The sequence below is a fragment of the Miniopterus natalensis genome, chromosome 3 (genome assembly GCF_054644295.1).
Source record: "Miniopterus natalensis isolate mMinNat1 chromosome 3, mMinNat1.hap1, whole genome shotgun sequence".
NCBI classification, from domain to species: domain Eukaryota; kingdom Metazoa; phylum Chordata; class Mammalia; order Chiroptera; family Miniopteridae; genus Miniopterus; species Miniopterus natalensis.
This window is the reverse complement of record NC_142083.1, coordinates 32,459,714-32,482,663: the sequence shown is the minus strand read 5'-3', so window position 1 is coordinate 32,482,663 and position 22,950 is coordinate 32,459,714. Positions and strand designations below refer to the sequence as shown.

At 35.4% G+C, this 22,950-nt stretch overlaps 1 protein-coding gene across 1 annotated transcript in view; it reads left to right on the top strand.

The window, feature by feature from the left end:
* ADAMTS6 (ADAM metallopeptidase with thrombospondin type 1 motif 6) overlaps nucleotides 1–22,950 on the top strand; it is a 207,166-nt gene that overhangs the window by 64,968 nt on the left and 119,248 nt on the right. Inside the window, exons 8-9 of the mRNA XM_016198764.2 lie at nucleotides 12,272–12,315; nucleotides 16,423–16,528. Coding sequence (XP_016054250.1) covers nucleotides 12,272–12,315; nucleotides 16,423–16,528 — 150 coding nt within the window. The remainder of the gene's footprint in view (nucleotides 1–12,271; nucleotides 12,316–16,422; nucleotides 16,529–22,950) is intronic.

Below are 22,950 nucleotides of genomic sequence, written 5' to 3'. Positions count from 1 at the left end.
TTTTAAGGTGGATGGTAGTGGTGGCTATTTGAGTGTCTTTGGAACACTGAGACATTCAGCATAATTGTACATCTTATAAGGAGGAATTTTGGAGCAAGATGGGTTGTAAATTCACTGCAAATTTAGAATCCAAACAAAACTCATTTTATGTTTGTATAAACTATTTTAAGCCATCTTGTTCTTACTGAATTTTTTTTTCTCCTAGTCTGTAGTTTTTGCTTTTAGTGCCAGCTTCCACTTTTTCACGATGAGATTCATAGTTATGGGCCTCCTGAATCACTTCTAGATGGTCCCCAAATAGGTTGATGCCACTCTACTTGGTTAAATACATTATACTGTTTATTTGCAAAACATTATTGAGAATCCATTGAATTAGCTAAGTTCTTAAGAGAGCTTACATGGTAAAGAGATGATAAGATCAACACTTTCTAAAAGCTCAATTTAGAGGGGCATTAGACCAGCAGAGTAAACTGTTAAAAAAATATGAGACATTTTATAAAAAAGATAAAGCACTAAGAGTATATTTTAGCAACTTCTATACATAAAATAGATCAATTTGGAGTTGTTTCAAGGACATATTCTCTCCTCTTAACTTTCATGACATTCACTGTCTTCCTTAGGTCTCTGGATTAAAGGACTAGGTCACAGTGCTTTGTAATGGCAAACTTTTTTTTTTTTTAAAAGATTTCTTATTGATTTTTAGAGAGAGAGGAAGGGAGAGGGAGATAGAAACATGGATGTGAGAGTGAGACATTGACCAGCTGTAATGGCAAACCTAAAGTGTGAATGAAGTAAGAAAACTATTTTTCAATTTCAAATATAGTATTGCCTTAAAATTCACTATTTCATTATTTTTTTTTACAGATTCATATTGTCTGATTGCTTCCCAAATAATGATAGCACATGAAGTCATTTATACATGGTTTGGAGTGCAGTAAATTTTATTAATTATGCTTTTATCATTTGACCCTTATTTTCTTGTTTACCTTCACCCCTACCTCACCCCACAGCAAACTCTATGCCAAACCCAGTTAGTGGATGCCAGTCTGCACTAGGGGCTATTTCATTAATAACTTTATCATTTATGAAAAATATGTGATATCTTCATTTAAGATAAAAAGCTAAATAAAATTGAGTTGAGATATGGAAGGAAAGCAGAGGTAGAAAGCCGAACACCTTCAATGTTCATTCTCCAAAACACACAATTTTAACATATCCTAAAACTTCAGGGAGCAGCTGCAACAATATTTGGTTGGAACTTAAAATCCGTAATAAATTCCACCTTCCCAGCAAGATAGAGTTTGAACAAAGTGATAAATGTTAGCATGGTGTCCATTGACTTGAATTAATTTGAAGAGACATACGCAGAGGGGATCCTTGGCAGTGATGAAAATGCATATAAACAAAAGATATTAAATGCTGAACAAGAAAAGGTGCAAAATATTTTTTTGAAAACAAGAACTGAAAAGTTTGGCTGTTTGGGGATAGCCAGCTGCCGTCTGGATCCTGGGAGGTGGTGTCCTGTTGTTTGACTCCTCCTTTCATATTACATGCCTTCCATTCTTATGGAATATGCTTTTGAGATACACAGACAGGGAAGGAATAGCAGTTCTCATTTGATCAAGTCGTAGACAGTCATAATTGTCACACCACAAACACTAACAGGAGGCAGTTCTCCTATTTGCTGAGATCAGGACAGCTAGTTAGTAAGACACCTACAAAAATGTTTTATTTTCAAGATAAAATATTTGCAACTGATAATATTTTAGTGGATTATTATTAGACATATCTGTGTCTTCATGTAATTTTTTTTGTGATTTCTTGTATTTTTCTGATTATCAAGCGTGCAAAATAACTATCATATTGATGACCTGGATGCATGAAATACATTGACAAAATCTGAAATAGTGTAAATTTTTAATCATGGAAATGTAAGCTAAAAATATGTCTACTAAAAGTAGGAGCCCTGGTATTAAAAAAACAAACTCTTCCTAACAGGAATGATTTCCATGCATTAATTTACCGTGTAAATGTGTGTGCTTGTGCTTGAGTGAGGAGAGAGGAGTGAACAGTGAAACCAGGGGATAGAAGAAAGCGATTTAAAAAATAATTTAAAAATATAATCCAGTGTTATTACAGCAATTATAAATTCTAGACATATTTTCTGAAATAACTTCATATCTGAAGAGTACATTATTAGTTTTATTAAACATGTTCCTAGTCCTATTATAATTCTAACACAAACTGTAAACATTTAATTAAAATGAAGCTTATAATGTGAATGGAATTAAAATAGAATCTTGGCCAAACTTTAGAGAAAGTATTTGATTTCTCTTGTTTACTCTTTGTTTTACTATTTCCCTGGGTAGGGTAAACCCAATTCTATTTATCTGAGGTGGCTTTGTGTTTTATCTCTCAAGTGGTCACTATTTTGAAACCTAAGTGGCTAAGAGCCATGACAGCTGAAGATGGATTTAGAGAAGGAATTTGATTTGAGTGAGAAAAAGACTGTATTTACTTTGGTCAAACTTTTTTTTTTTGGTTCAGTAATACCAGATGTGGGTCTCACAGTTCAATTTTCCTTTTGCCATAATGATTCCTTGGTGAGAGTACAATCATGTCTAAAAAAAGTCCCCACCTTGGATTAGTGCCTTGTCTTTGTACAGTTTTAACATATTATTGTCATCACATTTTAAAACTATTCACACAATGATTCATTTTCACATTTTACTCATGCTGATATTCACATCAATTATGATGAGTTTGTGACAGAACATCACCACATCACCTTGCTACACACCCTTTGGTTATGATGAGTCCACAAGAGTGGCCATCAGAACTTTTGCTCAGAAAAATTTTTAATCTTGGAAGCAACGTAAGTGGCAAGGAACAAGGGGAAAAAATTAGAAGATATACTAGATTTGGCCAACGAACAGAAAGAGCACTTTGGGGATTTCAAATTTGATTTATAACTACTCTTTTAAAAAATTGACTACTTTTACAGTGCTCACAAGACTAAAAGAATAGTGTTTTTGGAAGAAAGGTTGAGGACTCTTTAAATTGGCAGATGGGGAAAATTTACCAGCCAAATAGACCTTCATACTTGCCGCAAAACCTTTTCTGACACTTCATTTATCTTAACAACATTAGGCTAATAACTTTTTGGGTTAGCAACCTCCAAGGAGAGCCTTGTTGAAGATTCAGAATAAACTGTGAGGCAGTTCCCAGCTTGCTATTAGTTACATTATAATACTACAAATTCCATCTTTCAGTGTCTGCTTTGTGAATTTAATTAAGTGGGAATCTACAGAAAGTAGGATATTGTTAATTGCTTCATAATCTTTAGTAAAAGAGTTATTGTTATTTTTAAATTATACAGTTTACTGATGTGAAATCTGGAATTTGTGATTAAGTTCTAGCAAAGAGATGAAAGAAAAAGAAGTTGCTAGTATTATGAAACATAATTGCAGAAGAACAATTCCCATTAACTACTGAGTGGGATTACTCTAATCAATTCACAAATATTCATATTAACAAAAGGAATAGTAATTAGAGTATCAATAACATTTATTAAACACTTATTGTGGTAATATGTACAGTACATATGCAGTACCTAAGTTTATCCACACAGCAATCCTAGGGGCTGTAGTTACTATTATTTCCCTCATTTTAAAGATGAGAAAAAAAGTTATACAAGTAGATGAGGGGTGGGAGGTTCTACAACTAGAATCACGGATTTAAACCACTGACTGTATGCCCATCTTTCTAATATATTTAATCATTTTTTATTCCTATTTCGGTTATCATTTAAATTTTAAACAATAGACCTTTGTTTCTTATTTTATCACTTATAAACATCTTTTGCTTCTACACTTTGTAGATAGCGATATTAGAGCTCACTAGATATTTTTAAAAGCTGGCTGGAACAGCTTTGTTCATCAGGTGCATAGAACACCATGATCACTTTTCTTCTTCATGGCAATTAAGTACTGATTCTTGTCTTCCATCTCTTAAGTGCGTTTGCTCTTGAACTATGTAGGATACATAATTCATGTCTGTGTGATAGCAATAGATGGTTTGATGGATTTTATCTGACTTCATATATTTCTACGTTAGTAACGTTTAAACATCTAGTTCCTACACAGTGGAAAGCATGTCTGTTTCATTTTCTTGGTATTTTATCTGGCGTAGCTCCACATGTAAGAAGGTGATCATTAAAGTGCCTTTTTGATATTTACCAGTAAACTTTGAACAAACCTTGTTTGGTTATTAACAGAATAGAAGGCCAAGAAGAGCAAGGTAACCCAAATAATTATAATATACTCTGACCCTCCAAACTTCTCATTGTTTTCTGCAAAGAAAACTGGTCAATATGTTATGGGGAGTTTTTAATCTAGCTCTTTGAGACCTTATGAAGTTATGAAAGCGTTTCGGTCGCTCATACCTTATGCCCTCTAGCCCTTGAGATATCCCATTTTGGGCTGGGACCTGAAAGTGATGGAGCAGCAAGGCCTCCAATCACACCTCTTCAGCGGGGGCCAAATACTGGTGCTGTTTTTTTTAGCACACTTAAACTACTCTTAAAGACATGTAATGACTAAGTGTTCTAATATTCTTAATAAATGATTGGCAATTGGAATGGGAGAGAAATATGGAAAGAGGCATCAATGCCTTATAACACATTATTATTATTATTATTATTATTATTAATTCTCACCCAAGGATATGTTTATTGATTAATTTTTCAGAGAGAGGGGGAGGGGGGAGAGAGAGAGATAGAGAGGCAGAGATATCGATATGAGAGAGAAACAGTAGTCGGTTGCCTCTCGTACATGCCCCAACCAGAGATCTAACCTGCACCTAGGTATGTGCCCTGACTGGACATTGAACCTGCAACCCTTTGGTGTTTGGGACGAAGCTCCAAGTAACTGAACCACACCTGTCAGGGCTCACATTATTTTTGTTAGACTGAAATAACTTAGAACGTTGGAATATTGAGGAGAAACTACGATACTGATGTTTAGTAGGGGACAAATATAATGCAGTGTGATTAGAGAGGAAAAATAGCAAAAATCCAGAGAATTAGTAACTGACTCTATTTTAGTGAAGTTGGAAATCCCCTTAGCAGTAAGGGAATAATAAGATTAGTATGAGTTAACAATGTAGTGTTGTGGTTAAAGCAGACGCAGCACAAGGTCACATAAATAAGAACCAAGAATGTAGGAAACTTGATAATTTTCCCACTGTACTTGCCACTGGTCAGAGCCTCAGGAAAGCATTGTTTCTCGTTCTGGGCTCCACCGCTAAGAAGGGCATGGTGAACTTGGAGAAAGTTCAGAGGAGGACCACAAAGATGATGATTAAAGGGTTGAAAAAGAAACCGAAAAGAAAAATTTTTAAGTAGTAGAGATTATTATTATTCTAGTGAACAGAAGATTTAGAGGTATTTAATTTATGCATAAAGGATGGAGAGCAGATGTTCTCAATCTTCACTGAAGGTCAAGCAAAAAGTAATCAACTTAACCTGTAGCATGAAGGATTTAGATTAGGCATAAGGAAGTTTTACACTTAGAATGTTAGAATAAGTGGCCGTGGGACCTGTGAAATCCTCTGTAACACTGTAGATCCTTATTGATAACATCAGACTGCTCAAAGGGCAGTTGAGGCGTTAATCATTTTAGCAGCTCGTTAGGTAAACTTACATCTTTAAAATTCTTTTTTTTTTTTTCTGACTGAGAAACATTAACTGATCATCAACTATGATCAGTTCTTATGGAACTGTGTCTGATTGACTTGATAGAGGTAATGTAATTGGAGTTATAGTCAATTCTGTTAATAAGACAGTTTAGTGTGATGTTCCATTAAATCAGAAGAATAGTCACTGTGACTTCTCCCCCACTTTCCTTTAGTTAGACTGTGCTCTAGAAGACAAGTGACAGCTGTCGTTTATTCATTGACTTGGTAAATATCAGTAAAAAAGGATGAAATGATTATGTTGAAGTTTAAATATATTTTTATTTTAGATTTTAACTTTGCATATATAGCTACAAATGACAAAGTCCTGTGGTGTTTTTCCTAACAGTAGCCCCTTTATATGCATTTTAAAAAGGCAGTCAGGCTTTCAAAATCAGTGTTGTGAAATAGTTTTTCAGACCATAAATGAAAATTACTCAGCTTTGCAAATCAACTATCAAAGTACTGCCTGACAAAACCAGAGTATTGGTTGTTTGTGACTGGATTTAAAAGACCTATATACTAACAATAGAAAAATTCTTCTGGCTATTGAGCGATGCCCTACATGTATATTATGCTTTTCCTTTTTTCCTTTAAATAGCTTCTTTGGTTTTGAGGTTTTTGAGCAAGAAGACAAAATAAACCATGTACTTTATTTGAAGGCAACGAGCTGGTGTGGTCTACCATGTTCTGTAAAACTAAAAAGATGCTACAGTAAAAATTTAGGAAAAAAAAATTTTAGGTGTTACTTATATAAACTGTCCTTATATTATAAATGATATGAAATGACTGAAACAATTTTTCATTTTTTATAAAGCATTTCCATTACATGTTGATTTTTTAAAAAAAATATATCTTTATTGATCTCAGAGAGAGGAAAAGAGGGGGAAAGAGAGAGAGAAACATCAATGATGAGAGAGTCATTGATCGACTGCCCAGCCCGCAACCCGGGCATGTGCCCTGACCAGGAATCGAACCTCCATCTCCTGGATCCTAGGTCGATGCTTAACCACTGAGCCACGTCCAGCCGGGCGACAGTTGCAGTTTTGAGTGAGAGAAGAGCATGAGCAGAGCTATGCTTTAGGAATCCAGTGGTACCTGGGTTTTCGAGTGTGATCCGCTCCAGAAGGCCATTTGGGCTCTGAAACGTTCAGAAACCGAGGCACCACCATAATAAGCTTTTTTCAGATAATGTGATTTAGATAAAGAGATGAATGTTATGGAAGATGTGCAATGAGGTACATCAACTCACTCAAATTACCTGTTTATTTAAAGTGGTGCTATGGACTGAATGTTTGTGTCCCCCCCTAAAATTTGTATGTTGAAACCTCAATCGCCAATGAAATGGTATTAGGAGGTGGAGCCTTTAGCAGGTAATTCGATTTAGATGAGGGCAGGAGAAAGGAGCCCCATAATGGGATTAGTGCCTTTATAACAAGAGGACAAGACCAGAGCCCTGTCTCTTTCCACTGTGAGGACAGAGCAAGAAGGTGGCCTTCTGCAAGTCAGGAAGGGGCCCTTTACCAGACACCAGATCTGTCAGCATGTTGATCTTGGACTTCCCAGCCTCCAGAGCTATGAGAAATAAATGTTTGTTGTTAAAGCTACCCAATCTGTGGTATTTTGTTACAGAAGCCCAAGCTGACTAATTCAGCAACTGGTACTGAGGAATGGGGTGCTGCTTGTAACAAGTACCTAAAAATGGCAAGCACTGGAACTTGATGAGTAGAGGCTGGACGAATTTCAAGGTGCATGCTAGATGAAGCCGTGATTGTTGTGAAGGGACTTTTCAAAGCAGTTTTGGTGAGAGCTCAGAAAGAAAAGAGGAGAGTTGTAAAGGAAGCTTCCATCTTCTTATAGAATACCCAAATGATCATGTTGGTAGAAATATGGGTGATAAAGGCCCTGTTGGAGATGTCTCAGTCAGAAACGAGGAATATGTTTTTGGACAATGGAGAAAAAGTGGTTCTTGTTATAAACTGGCAAAGAGCTTGGCTGAATTATGTTCATATTCTAGTGTTTTGTGGAAGGTTGAACTTGTGAGCAGTGAAATTGGATATTTAGCTGAGGAGATTTCTAAGCAAAGTGTTGGTTCTTCCTGACTGCTTATAGTAAAACGTGAAAAGAGCAAATGATTTGAAAAAGGGAATGTTGAGCAAAAAGAACTAGAACTTAAAGATTTGGAAAATCTTGCCCTGTTCATATTGCAAAAAATGAGAAAGCATATTGGGAGGAGAACACTAAGGGTGTGGCTGACTGACCATATTTGATAAGGTGATTAGCGTGGGTATGAATTGCAGAAATATTCAGCCATCTGAATAAAGCCAGCAATAGAGATGAGATTGTATCTAGAGAAACACTGCCTACTGGGACTGAAGGAGAGAAAATAGGAGGGAATAAAGGAAGGCTGTGAACATACATTATACCTTCAAAAACGGGGAAGAAGGACCCCAAAGGCAGTTTAGAGATCATCAGCGCTTCTACTTTCACCACAGGCTCAGAGTGTGTGTCCTTGGAGAGAAGGCTTCCTCCACCTTGGTTTCTAAGGACAGGACTGCTGTCCTGCAGAGCTGCATGGGAGGGTCCTCACAGAGAGTGATATGGGCAACACTCTGCCAAGGTGAAGGGGTGGGACCGCCTTGTGAAGCTATGGGGTGATGCTGCTACCCCAGTGGTTCCAGAGGGCAGAACATCAACCAAAGAGGGTTATTCTAGAACATTAATCTCTAGTGGAATTTGCCATGCTATGTTTTGAATTATATGGGACCCATCACCTCTCTCTTCCTTTTGATTTCTCCCCTTTGGAATGGGAACATCTATCCCATATTTGTCCCACTACTGTATTTTGGAAATACATAGCATTTCTGGTTTTACAGGTTCATAGCTAAAAAGGAATTTTACCTCAAAATGAATTGTACCTCGAGTCTCACCCATATCTGATTTAGATAATACCTAGAGGATACTCTGGACTTTAGAGTTGATACTGGAATGAGTTAAGACTTTTGTGAGACGAGTTAAGATTATTAGGATGAGTTAAGGTTGTTGGGATAAATGAATGTATTTCATATGCAAGGATGACAAGAGCTTGGGATGGGGGCAGAGGTGAAATGTTATGGACTGACTGTTTCTTCCAAAACCGCATTGTTGAAGTCCTGATCCCCAACGTGTTGGCATTTAGAGGTGGGTCCTTTGGGAGATAATTACCTTTAGATGAGGCCATGATGGTGGACCTCTCATGATGGGATTAGTGCCCTGATTAGAAGAGAAAGAGACACTAGAGCTTTCTTTTCTTGAGCAAGCACCAGTGAAAGGCAATGTGAGTACACAGGAGAAGGTGGTTGTCTACAAGCTAGAAAACAGGCTCTCACCAGACACTGAATCTGCTGGCACCTTGATCTTGGACTTCTCAGCCTCCAGAACTGTGAGAAATAAATGTCTGTCATTTAAACTACCCAGTCTATGACATTCTGTCACAGCAGCCCAAACTAAGACAAGTGGTCTTATAATTTTTCATTTATCATGAAGAATGATATAAATTTTTGCATATATTGGGTGAAAATATTTTTTTCTGCATTATTTTATTACAATTGTTTTTATAACTGAACTTTTATAATTCTGGTGCCTTAGTGTGTGTTAAGAAAGCAGAAATTGCTGTGTCACTATCACTTGGCTTTCACCACCACATCTAAGAGTACAAATGAGACAGCACAGTACCTAGGACATTCTGTTTGGAAGTGACTCAGTGTTAAACAAGTGAGTCTCAAAGTTTAGATTTTGATTCATTCCATTTTAAAACTAAATCACTGAAAGGAATGCTTCTTTGTAATGACTGTTGCTCTTACATAAGAATGGAATGTAGTTTTTGGAAAAGGTTTTAAGAAGCCATCCAGGTATTTCATCATTATAATGTAGTGCTATATTTTGCAGACCTTAAAATGGAACTTAATTATATGTTTTGGTCAGTTTCTTTTGATAGTCATGCCTAGCCAAATATGATTAGGAAATCAGAGTTGAAAGTATGTACAACAGAAGAGTGTACCAATGTTATAGTAACAGATATTCAACCAACCTCTGTGGTTTTGATCTTAGTCAGTCAGTCCTACAATATGAATTTAGGGTAAGAGAATGACAATGTGTGCATTCATCCACTCATCCGAAAGCAGAACCCTCATTTCCTTTAGGTACCTGTCTTTATGTAAATTCCCTAAGATCATGTTTCTCAGTTCTTTTTATATCTGCCTGGAGGCCTTTATTATTCTTTCATGAAAACAAAACAAGTACCATAATGATAAGGTGATTTTCTATCCAAATTCAGAAACCAGAGAACCTTTTCTAAGCATATTTCAGCTTTTCTATCACTTCTTATGACTCCGGTGTACTTTGTAGCCTAGCCTAAGTTGAGGAGCTCCTACCACCTTTGGGTCAGTTAAGATTTTTTAGAGATTGATTTGTTTAAAGGGTGTAGAGAGTGGCAGTGGGTGACTCCTTTTCCTCTGTCCTTCCTTCAATTTGTATGACAGCAGGACAGCAGGATAAGTCCTAAAAGCACACCCGTTATATCTTTGGGATAAAGCAAGATTCTTTGCATTATTTTTCTTTGCAATTTTTCTTGAAGTGGTCCAGGTTTGAAGGAAAATTAAGTAAAATCATAGTATGGCAGAGAAAGTTGATAGGATACAGACTTGCCTATTTCAATGAATCATGAAAAGCTTTCGCCATGTAATCTAATTGACTAAGTCAGTCTTCAGTGCCAAACTACTTAGGTAAGTCAGATTTATTGTCTGTCAGTAACAAGCCTGACTTTATTTTTTAGATCAAATGAATATGTTAATACAGCATGACAACCGTGTCAGGTCCGAATTCTAATTCTGAGGTGGATATATAGACTGGTTTGTAAGCAGTCAGATGGGTAGAAAGAACTAGAGTATTGCCAGGGTGAAATAAGCATTACAAACCTTCAATTTTTCTTGCTTTTCTCATAAGAGATTAACCCCTAGGATCCATGCATTCTCGAATTATTCCTTTGTGCTGTGCCCTGGAGACTTGTGTACCCAGGGGGCAATACATCATACCAAGGTTTGGGATGGGTGAGAGGTATGCTTTCTTTTTTGTAAAGTAGAAACAGGGCAATTGTGAAAGGCCGAAGAGAAAAGATAAACTTGCAGGTGCATTCTCAGACAGATCAGCTTTAGAAAAGGCACGTGTGGAAGCTGAGGATTTGGAAATAGATCTTGCTTAAACATTTATATCTGCATTACCCTTTATGAAAAGTCTTTGTTTACATTTTCTTGAAGACTGCTGGTATGGGTTGTGTCTATGTAACATCATAGGCATTTACGCACTAGGATAGCAAGATAAATTGATTGTGACACCCAGAATATTCTTTCTGGTGCTTTGGTAAATACGCCAAGTGCCCTCTCTCTCTCTTACATTCAAGAAAGTACCAGATGCTGCAACCTATTAGTTTACCAGTTACAAGAGAAGAGAGAGAATGAGTGTGTGAAAGGTCAAAATAAAAAAGTTATGCAAGAGGAGAGGAAACCCCCGTCCTCAAATGTAAGGAGTTTGAACAAGATGAAGAGTTGGTTAAGGGATTAATTACTGACTTCCGCAGTAATGTGGACTAATCATTATACACAATAAAAAAGAACTTTCACAACTTGGATTTTCCTGTAGTTTGTGAAAATTTATTTTTTAACTAAAAAGCTTTTTATTTCTAGCCTAAAATATAGGCAAATAAAAATATTCAATCTTTTAAAATTTATTTTTTTTCTCACTTTAGAAAACTCTGTGCTTTTGGTTTAAAAAAATAAGTTTATAAGAATATTTTTAAAATGCTTCAAGTAAATGTTTACATCAACGTTGATTTAGCATTCTAAATGTAACTTATTTTAAAATATGCAACATTGTTTTGTGAACTTCATTGTATTGAGTTGCAGTGCAACACAGCATTAGAATAAGTCTGACCAATAAAAGCACTTAAAATATTTGCATTTTAACCATGCAAAATTGCTGGATCCAACTAGGAAAACTATGCGATACCAATTTTATTTCCATTGCTTCATTGTTCTAGTTTTTAACTTAATAAGAACCCGTGTTCACGTCGTAGCTCAGAAGTATAAAATACTGTCTGTGGCTATAATAAGAAATATTCCAGCAGGTTCAAAAACAATTGGGAATACAAAAGCTACCCATTTGCTTGTTGTGGAAGCAGTAGCAACCTGCATACAAGCTAGTCTAGGGTCAAGACAGTACGGTAGGTGGTTTTATGGAACTTGCAATTACAAAAATCCACTTTAACCTTTCTCTCTCACTGGCAGGTGTCCCGTTGGCTTGTAGCCAGAGGTTGTGAGTGTAGTGCAGCCGGCGGTGGCCCCCAGAGTGCTGAAAATGCCAACACTCCAGCTGGCTGCTCATAATTGCACTGATTGTGGCCTGACAACCAGAGCTCCAAGAAAGAATGTGATGAATATATGAAAATATTTTACAGATTTGATCAGATTACAAATTGCATCTCTTTTTTTTTTCTCCTTTATAGATATGATATCTGCACTTATAAAAATAAGCCCTGTGGAACACTGGGTAAGTGTTTTTTAAAAGGGAGGATAGTACAAGCTGTCTCTTTGGGCCAGTGACTTTACTCTTTATTATTAATCTGGTCATTTTCCTTTCTGACACATCTGAAATTACTCCTATAAATTGTTAGATCTGACCTCTGTGAATATATCACCTACCAGGACACAAGTAGAATGAATGATGATTAAAAACAGTTTAGAAGATTAAAAATCATCAAATGATAGCGATAAATCAAAATTTGCCACTCATTTTCATATAATCCAGCTCTGTAATATATTTTCCAAAAATACCAAGGAGTTTGAGAGCAAATGAAAGCAGCCAGCATCTTTAAATTTCAGGCTAGGAAAGGAAAGGGGAAAAAACCCACTTAGGAGATACTTAAGGAAGAGACATTGAAGACAGTTTTTTTGTTTGTTTGTTTTTTGGTGCAATTTGATGGAAATAGTATATCCCCATAAACTAAGATATTATTAGAAATTTCTAGTATCTGAACAAAAAAAGAGCAACTTTGTAAAATATTGCATATAGTAGTAGAGAGGACAGGATTATAATTCCTTTGTGTCATCCAAAACTGTTCTTTAAAAAAAGCATTTCTGTAATATTCTATAATTTTAAAAAAATCCCCTTTTGTTGCAGATTATAACTTCATACTGGTAAAAGCTAACCACAAATACAAGTATGGGGAAAGAGTAGCTTTCAAGTAGACTAAATTATTAAGCAAATAGAATTATTTTAAGAAATAAGAACTTTAATGATAATTTTTTAGTGTCATAGGGATTTTTTACAGACTCAGAAGTCAAGCAACTGAAGGTGACTTCTCTATTTTCTTCATGACAAGTTTCGATTTCCTTATCTGTAAAGGAATAATTGTAAAATCTAGTCCTATGCATTTCGTAAGAGTTTTTAAGGTCAAATTCAAGGAGAAGTGGGGAAAAGGTATCGCCCAGCTTCCTGGGATGTTTGGTGAATCATCTCTTCAGAGATTACAATTTCTCTTGATGATTTTAACCTGCCTTCCAGTCTTCTCCCACCTCATTTCCCTCAGGATTTATGGCTAAAGAAAAAACCCCAATAGCCAAGGATGAGTATTATGGTGGAGAAGTTTGCTAGTTAAAAAGCATAATGCACAAAAAGCTCTCTGCTGAGAGGGCTCTAATCAAAAAAGATTTTATCTGTAGTGTTTTAGGTTAACGCCCAACATGATCCAATGGAAGGGACCCTAAACCGGAAGCGAACGCTTGGTTTTTGGCGTTTCAGGGCACTGCCTCTTACAGTTTATTTAGCTTTTTGTCCCTCAATTTCTTAATCTATGAAGTAGAAGTAGTATCTCCCCTTACGCTACAGGGATATTGTTAAAGTCATTTAAGTAAGAAAATACAAAGGTGTTTAGTAAAGAAGTACTATAAAAAATAAACAGCTGTTCTTATTTAATGTAGAAATTATACTGTTTAACTTACCTTTTGTATATTGTTTGAATTCTGTGAGCATTTACTAAGTGCTTAATCCATTTTAGATACAGTAGACACTAAGCCTCAAATAAGGTACAAGCTAGAGCTTTTTTGAGGAAATACATATATGTATGTATGTTTGTGTACATGTATACACATCCTATTCTGCTTTTTGAAGATAAATTATTTACATTGAGATATTATTTACATTGAGACATTAATAATAACACTGCCTAGTACTCTTACTGTCATTTTTGCCAAAGTAGATTTGAGGTATTTCCCTACTCCACCTCTCCTTTTATATTTTTCAAAATAGTGTATTTAAATTTTTATAGTTTATTCATGTCTAGAATCAATACATGCCAGTGCATTTTCAAGCTCAATATAAAAATTTCAAGTTATAAATCACTATGAATTATTTTTTATACTGTCTCATAGTGAAAACTGAATAAACTATATATATATGTGTGTTGACCTTATGTGGGAAAATATATTATCAGCACAGAACTGATGAGGTTTTTTTCTGTTGGAATGGTCATTCTAGTGACTTTCGTGTTGGTTTTCTTGCTGATTCTTGTATATTCTCTTGTTTGCTTAGTACCTCTGACGACCAATTTGAATTTGGCAAAGTAGATTTAAGGGTGAAAACTGTGGCCATCAAACTGAGGAAATCTAAATGACCCAAATAGTAATCAAACCCCTATTAACACAATCACACATAAGAACTTTGACAGCTTCAATTTATAGGAATACAGAAAATGGTGGTGGTGGTGGGGGGTTGTGAAAATACATTAGCATTTAAATTATTCTTTCATTTTAGTTAAGATTTACCTTGATATTTTCAACAAGTAGTAGTTATTTGCCAAATATGTTCTTTCTTATATGTTCTTTTAGTAGAGTTAACAATTTTATATCAGATACAGTGGTAAATCAGTGCTTACAAATACACCTTTGTGAGCTCTTGAAAATTCTCAATTAAAAATACAGTACATGGCACATACCAAACAACAATAAACAAAAAGCTAACCCATGGAATAATATATGTTGGGAAGTGTAAGAAATGTTAATTTAACTGTAATTATTCTTCTTAATATTTTTTGAATCCAAATTTTATAAAGCTCAAAACAGAAAGAGTTTTGAGTGGCATTTTCTCCCCATACCATGGACTCTATTGAGCCCAATAGCTTAAAGCTGGATAATATACTGCACACTGTTTGTTTGTTTGTTTGTTTTTTCTCTCTCTCTGTCTCTCTCTCAGTGGAGTTTGACTAGTCCCTCTGTTCACACCCTCTTCTTCAGGTCCTAAGACTTCTAAGTGAATGGAAGGGCAGGACAAGGGTAACACTAGTGTTTACAATAACTCTGTGAAGCAGAAATTAACCCCTTCCCCAACTCCTGCCTCTTCCACATAAAACAGTAGGAAAAGTAAACGGTCTATTAGCAAATCCAGCACTAACCTCATTTCTGTTCCAATGTGGTTATTGTGTAGAAATTTCATATTAGGAAATCCAGAGAAATAATTTCTAGAGCTTTCTTGTCAGTAAACATGTGAATTGAATAGCTTTTACTGTTCCAAATTCGTGCAGCTGGGGAATTATACCCAGCACAGAACATTGTTTATCACACACAATAAATGTTCATTAAATTGGATTCAAATCACTTTTGTTGTTAAGATAATTATTAATATTTGGGTGACGATAGCAGACTACTAACATATAAAAAGTTTTTCCTACTTTTCCTTCAATTTCCTCTAAATAACTTTCATCCCTATGTAAAGTATGATTCAGTATCTGTTTCCATGACATTTTGTCTTCTGCACAAAAATTATTTTTTTCTAAGCACTGTTTTCAAGTTACGTCCTAATTCACAGAGCGTGATAGTCATTTGGAAGTAAACAGTAAGGCTTTTACATACTGAAATCCCCAAAGGAAGAATACTTTGAGTAACATAACAGTTCACTAGAATCAGCGAATTAACACCATAGTTTTTTATTAGTAAAACTCTAATGCATCGGTGGGGGATGGGAGAGGGAGAATTACACTGAATGTGTGAATGACTCTGCTACCATTAAAACACTTAAAGAAATTGTTGCATCAGTATCAGAACTAAATTCAGAAGATTAAAAACATGCAACAACCTCCTATCTTTAACATTTCTCCTTTTTCTCTTCTGAATCATTCATTTTTGTTTTTATAAAAATGTCATTTTAAAAAACCATTTGGGATTCCCTTTTTTTTGGTAACTAAAAAGTTGCTTGTATATTTTTATGAACCCACTAAACTTAAACAGATCTCTTTAGAAAAATAATGTGGATATATTTTGCTTTCTGCAGCCTAAAGAATGTTAAAATAGAAATGCTTTCTTGAATTCCCTCTTCTGGCTCAAGTTACTAGGTGGTCCCAAGTTACCAGAAGTAAAATTTATAAATCTAACCCCTAGTCTAGACATTTTCCAGCACTGACTGCAGTTCAAAAAATATTAATGTCTAGCCGGCAAAGTGAAACTCCCCCCAGTGATTTTGCAAATGACTAGAAAGTTAACCTTTTGCCAACTGCTCCTTCTGTGCGTGGAGGTTATTAAAAAGAATCCAGGCATTTATAAGTATGGGCTTTTTAAGACTGAAACACCTTGGCTTGACCCTTTGTGTCTCCTTCTGTTTATTCAGGCTTGGCCTCTGTGGCTGGAATGTGTGAGCCTGAAAGGAGCTGCAGCATTAATGAAGACATTGGCCTGGGTTCAGCTTTTACCATTGCACATGAGATTGGTCACAAGTGAGTGAGTTTAAGAAAATCAAAATAAATTTTAGAACTCCACTCTTTTGAGCAACTCATAACTACTGTGTGGAACGCATGTACTCAGCCATATTTTACTGCCTTTTTTTTGGGTCTGATTTCAATAGAGAATGTTATCATTTAGGGTATTGGGATAAATCATCTTAAGAACTGGAGACTTGTTAAATAATCTTTCTGATTCATGACTAGTATCCTTAGAGTGGTGAATACATCACACTTAAGTTGTGTGATATATGTACATTCGCAATAATTTAGCCTTAGCATGGTCTACTCAACACCCGGTTCCTCAAAGTGAAATTGTTGAAATGATCTTTCTTTCCCTCAAGTGACAACACCTATATATTTTAAAATCATCATTGACACCACTTCCATAAAATTTACTTTGAGTTTTTACTGTTCATACAGCTGTGAGCATACCTTTTCCAGGCATAAACTTCATCAACCATTGCTATGGAATTTGTATTTTCAGGTGTACTTGTATGTCATTGAGAAAATGAACAAAACTGGTGCTGTGGGAGTAGTGAGATATCATCCTTATTACTTTTTAGGAGTATCTAGTTTTTAATATATCTGGTCCAAAACTGCCGCCCCCCCCCCCCCCCCCCCAGCAATAAAACCCTACTTTCTCTATTCCGAACAGTGGATAAAGCCTGCTCATGTAAAGGGAGAGAAGTTTGAAACTTTAAAAGGATGGTTGAACATTTTTAACTCAAGCAAGCAGCCTGTTTTGCAAGGACTACTGACATTTGTATGATTTAAGTTTTACAGTTTGGGTGGGGGGAAAAGAACAAATAAAAATGAATGTTTATTATACACTTGCCTTAGCGATCATTCCTGAGATAAGTTTGTAGGTCAGCTTGCTTTTTTTTTTCCTTGAAAGAGGAGAGTAAAATTGGGTCAGTCTGTTGCATTGTTTGGAAAATTGCAATATGAATTTTACCAAATTGGTATTGATTTATGTATAACCTCAAGTAACCGGCAAGTTTCAAACCTGAATTGCTTCAGACATGGGGAAAAGTCAGTGTTACACTTTTAATCAAGTCCTAAAAATACTGGTATTCTAGTTTCCATTGCAATAAACAGCAGGGGAACAAAAGGAAAAGTCCTTCTTAAGCAGCCAGTTTATCTTCAAGCACTTAAGAATGTAGCTCATTAATGACTGTCATAATCTTATGCAACCAGACTGAATGTAATAGGTACTGTTAGATTCAATTAAATGGAAAGGTCAGGACAAGTAACACAGCAGGGATGAGTAATGTGTGTGTGAGAGCACTGTTACTTCTTGCAGTTACAAGTTAGGCAATGCCAACAGATGCACTGTAAGTCCCCTTCTTGTATGTACTTAAGTAGCCCATGTGAGGCTTTATCTCTGTATCTTTTGTTAAGATTCTAACTGAGCTACTCTCAGGCTCCCTAGATTTTTCTGTTGTTGTTGACCTAATGGGTAATTTCTTTTTAGTTTTATACCTTATATAGGAGACTGTGGAAGAAGTAGAATATAGCTCTTAAGATTTATGTTCCTTGGAATAACTTTATTTCACTGCTAATTCTTGTTTGATAGTATGAGTGTTAAAAACAGAACAGGGTGGGGGTGGAACCAGAAAATGCTTTATAATGAGAGTCAGAAGAAATGCTTCGGCTCAAAAATGTTATTTGACAGGCTAGAAATTAGCTTTCTTTTCATGCCCAGTTGATTACTATTGTGACTATCCCCTTCTGCCCAGCCAACTAGGCAGAGTGTGTTTAACATGTTATCTTTATCTATGTGTCAAGTTGTATTTAGTCAGTTAGGGAAAATCTATTTCATGGATAAAGAGCCCTTGACTTGCTTTTAAGATTTTAGGGTTTAGCTTTGAGGAACCCAGCGAGTCAGCTCTGGCACAATTCTTATCATTAAAATACAGTGCTTTCTGTTCTTCCTGAAACAAAGCAATAGCCATGATAATACCAAGTATACTTTTCAGATAAAGGGTAGTGAACTTTTGTAACTTGTATCGTTTAGTAGGATAGATGTTAAGTGATGTGATCATGTCTGCAGATTCATCACAGTGAAGAAAATTTGACTATAAATTACTGAAAAGTTCCCCCACTGAGTCATTAGACTGTGTGAACATTGTCTACTTTTTTAAAAATTCTGGAGGATAGGGGTGTGCACCCAGGGTGTGCTTGTGTAGGGATATACTATCCGCTTAAACAGCTGTGGGATAACTTTTTTCTTTGGCTGGGCCTTAGTGACCACTTTTGTTTCTTTCCATGCCTTTGTGAAAACAAGAAGTTAGTTTCCTTGTCAAATGAAAAATTGAGGTTTATGCTATTTTTAAATGACATGCCTAGTTTTAATGTAGGCTATAAGCCAAAGGCACTTAATGAAACTATATAGAAAAGAATGTTCTTTGCAAGATTTTTTTTCATTAATTATGTAGTTACCTTAAGTTTCAGAAGTTGAAAAATTATAGTGTTGAAGAGGGGTGGCAAGAATTCAACCAGACCTCTAGTTATATTGAGAAAACTATCTAATGTATCCACACTGTACAAAAATAATCTTAATAAAAGAGATCTTAAAAACATTCATACTTTTTAGGGATGCACATTAAAGTCTGCAGGACTGAAGTGACAGGCTATCTGAGATTTACTTTTAAAAGGAAAGGGTAAAAGATAAAGATAAAGCAAGAATAGCAACATGTTGGACTTTATAATCTTCATGATGTGTGGAGGGGGGTTCATTATGCTACCTCCTCCACCACTGCATATGTCTGATTTCTTTTGCAAACAAGAATAGGTCCTACGGTCGTAAATCTTTTAGATGTGGCAAGTCATTTACTAACTAATAGTGACTGAGTGAACTAGAAGTCTGATTTTGAGAAAATTGTAAAGAAGTGTTAACAGATGTATTGAAAGTGGCAGGAGTGTGTCCATCCTGCTTTTGGAAACCAGCATCAGTGTTTGGTTTTACCAGTAGGGAGATGCTTTCCATAGAAGACTGGCTAGGAGATGAATGTTTTTAAAAAGGAGAAATACAACAAGACTTCAGGATAAAATTGTAAATTAAGTTACATGTCTTAGGAAGCTCCCATTACGGTTTCCTTTCATCCAAATTTCCCTTCTGCTGAAAGTACCTACCTGTCTTTAAATACTTGAACAGTGCCATGCTTTCATAACAGAAGGCTAATGATAAACATACATACACCAAGGTATTTGGAACTTTAATACCTCTGTCTAGTTTTGGTATCAAAATAACGTTAGTCTTATAAAACGAGTTAAGAAGTATTCTATTTCCTGGAAGAGTTTGCTTTCCCATGAGTACATTTTAAAACATTACTTAGGTTTAATTTAAATACAATAAATGTGCTTCTATTTTGTGTGTGGTTCAGTGAACTTTGACAACGGAATATAACCAGGTAATCACCACCATAATCAAGATATCAGCATTTCCATTACCTAAAAAAGTCCCATGTTCCCCTTCACAGTTAGTCTCCACCCTCCTCCCTCTTTACCTGGCACCTGGCACCAGGCAACCACAGATCTACTTTCAATCGCTATAGATTAGACTTGTCTTTTCTACATTTTCATTTAAATGGGCTTACCTAGTGGGTACTCTTTTGTGTCTAGGTTCTTTCCCTCAGCACAAAGTTTTTGAGATTTATCCATGTTGTGTATATCAGTAGTTTTTCTTTTTTCCTGAATATTATTTCATATCACATTTTAGGTTGTTTCTAGTTTTAGCTGTTCTGGGTAGGACTTCTGTGAACATCCATGTACAAGTATTTGTATGGACATATGCTTTCATTTCTCTTGGGTCACATAGCTGGTGGTATGGTATGTGTTGATTTCACTTTAAAATAAACACATAAACTATTTTTCAAAGTGGCTATATACCATTTTGCGTTCCCACTAGCAATCTATTTGTATTCCAACTACTTCAGATCCTTGGCAACATTAGTTATTATAAGTCTTTGTGGTTTTAGTTATTATTATGCATTTTAGTGGTGTCTTAGTGTGGTTTTAATTAGTTGATCATTTATTTTTTATAAACTGATGACGTTGGTGATGGTGAGCATCCTTTCATGTGCTTATTTGCTGTTCATTATCTTCTCTGAATGTCTATTCAAATACTTTTTACATTTCTTAACAAAACTGAGTTGTTTTCTTATTGAGTTGTAAGACTTATCAATAGTGTATATCCTGGGTATAAGTTGTTCTCATATATATACTGTGAATATTTTGTCCAAGTCTGTTGCTTGCCATTCATTTTTAATGGTGCCTTGTGAAAAACAGAATTTTGATGAAGTCTCATTTAGAAGTTTTCTTTTATGATTTGTGTTTTTTGTGTCCTAAGAAATCTTTGCCTACTTCAAGATTTTCTATTTTTGTCTAGAAGTTTTATACGTTTAGCTTTTAGTACATGTTCTGCCGAAGCAAGTACAACTTTTAGCTTTTGTATTAAGATCTGTGATGCATTTTGGGTTATCTTTTTTGTGTCTGTTTGTTTTTGTTTGGTGTGAGGTAAGGATTGAGGTTCCTTTTTTTCTCATGAATACCCAGAGATTTCAGCACATTTTGTTTAGAAAAATTGGTTGATTTGTACTTTTCCTTTAATGTCTTTGTCTAGTTTGAATGTCAGATAAAGTTAGTGTTATAAATTGCATTAGGAACTCTTCTACTAGAAGAGTTTGTGTACATTAGGTGGATATTATTTCTTTCTTAAATGTTTGATAGAATTTACCAATGAGGCCAACTGAGCTAAGAATTTTCTTTGTGGAAAGATTACTAATAATTTAATTTTTTATTAGATATAAAATAACATCTAAATCTTTTGAGTCCTTTTTGTTAATTATGTCTTTTGAGTAGTAGAGTATTTTAGCTAAATTGTCAAATTTGTTATCTTACTGTCTTTTTAAATGTATGTAGTATACATAATAATGTTCCATCTTTCATTATTTGTAATTTGTATTTTCTGCTCTATTCCTTTCCCCGCGGCTTTATAGAGATATAACTGACATATAACATTGTATAAGTTTCAGTGTACAGCATGACGATTTGATTCATATATATATCGTAAAATGATTATAATGGTAAGGTTAGTTAACACATATATCACATCATAAAATTATCCTTTTTTTGTATGTGTGGTGAGAACATTTAAGATCCACTCTCTTAGGAGCTCTCAGTATACAATATAGTATTGTTAATTATAGTCATTCTACTTTATGTGATACCCCAGAACTTACTTATCTTATAAATGGAAGTTTGTATGTTTTGAACAACATCTCCTGATTTCACCCACACCCGAGCCTCTGACAACCTCCAGTTTACACTCTATTTTTTACGAGTTCAGCCTTTTTATTTATTTATCATTTATTATTGAATTTATTGGGGTGACATTGGTTAATAAAATTATATAAGTTTCAGGTGTACAATTCCATTATAAATCATCTGTGTATCGTATTATGTGTTTACCACCCCAAGTCAGTCTCCTCCCATCACCATTTATCCCCCCTGTATTTACCCTCTCTGACCTCCCCCCCTTTCCCTCTGGTCATCACCATGCTGTTGTCTGTGTCTATGAGTATTGTTTGCTTTTTTTGCTTAATCCCTTCACCTTTTTCACCCAGCCTCCCCCTGCCGCCCCTACAGCTGTCAGCCTGCTCTCTATCTATGAGTCTGTCTATTTTGCTTGTTCATTTTATTTGTCAGATTCGAATGTGAGTGAAATTATATGGTATTTGTCTTTCTCTGACTGGCTTATTTCACTTAGCATAATGCTGTCCAGGTCCATCCATGCTGTCACATAGGGTAAGATTTCCTTCTTTTTTTACGGCTTAATAGTATTTATTCTATTATGTAAATGTCCCACAGCTTTTTTATTCACTCATCTACTAATGAGCGCTTGGACTGCTTCCAAATCTTGGCCATTGTAAATAATGCTGCACTGAACATAGGGGTGTACATAATTCCTTCGAATTAGTGCTTTGGGTTTCTCTGGATATATTCCCAGAAGTGGGATCACTGAATCCTAAGGCAGTTCCATTTTTTAATTTTTTGAGGTAACTCTATACTGCTTACCAATCTGCATTTCCAGCAATAGAGCACGAAAGTTCTCTTTTCTCCACCCCCTCAACCAACACTTGTTGTTTGTTGATTTGATGGCAGCCATTCTGACAGGTGTGAGATGATACCTTATTGTGGTTTTAATCTGCATCTCTCTGATGATTAGTGATGTTGAGCATCTTTTCATATGTCTCTTGGCCACCTGTATGTCCTCTTTGGAGAAGTGCCTATTCATGTCCTTTGCCCATTTTTAATTGGATTATTTGATTTTTTTTGGTGTTGAGTTTTGTAAGTTCTTTATAGATTTTGGATATTAACCCCTTATCAGATGTATCCTTTGCAAATATATTGTC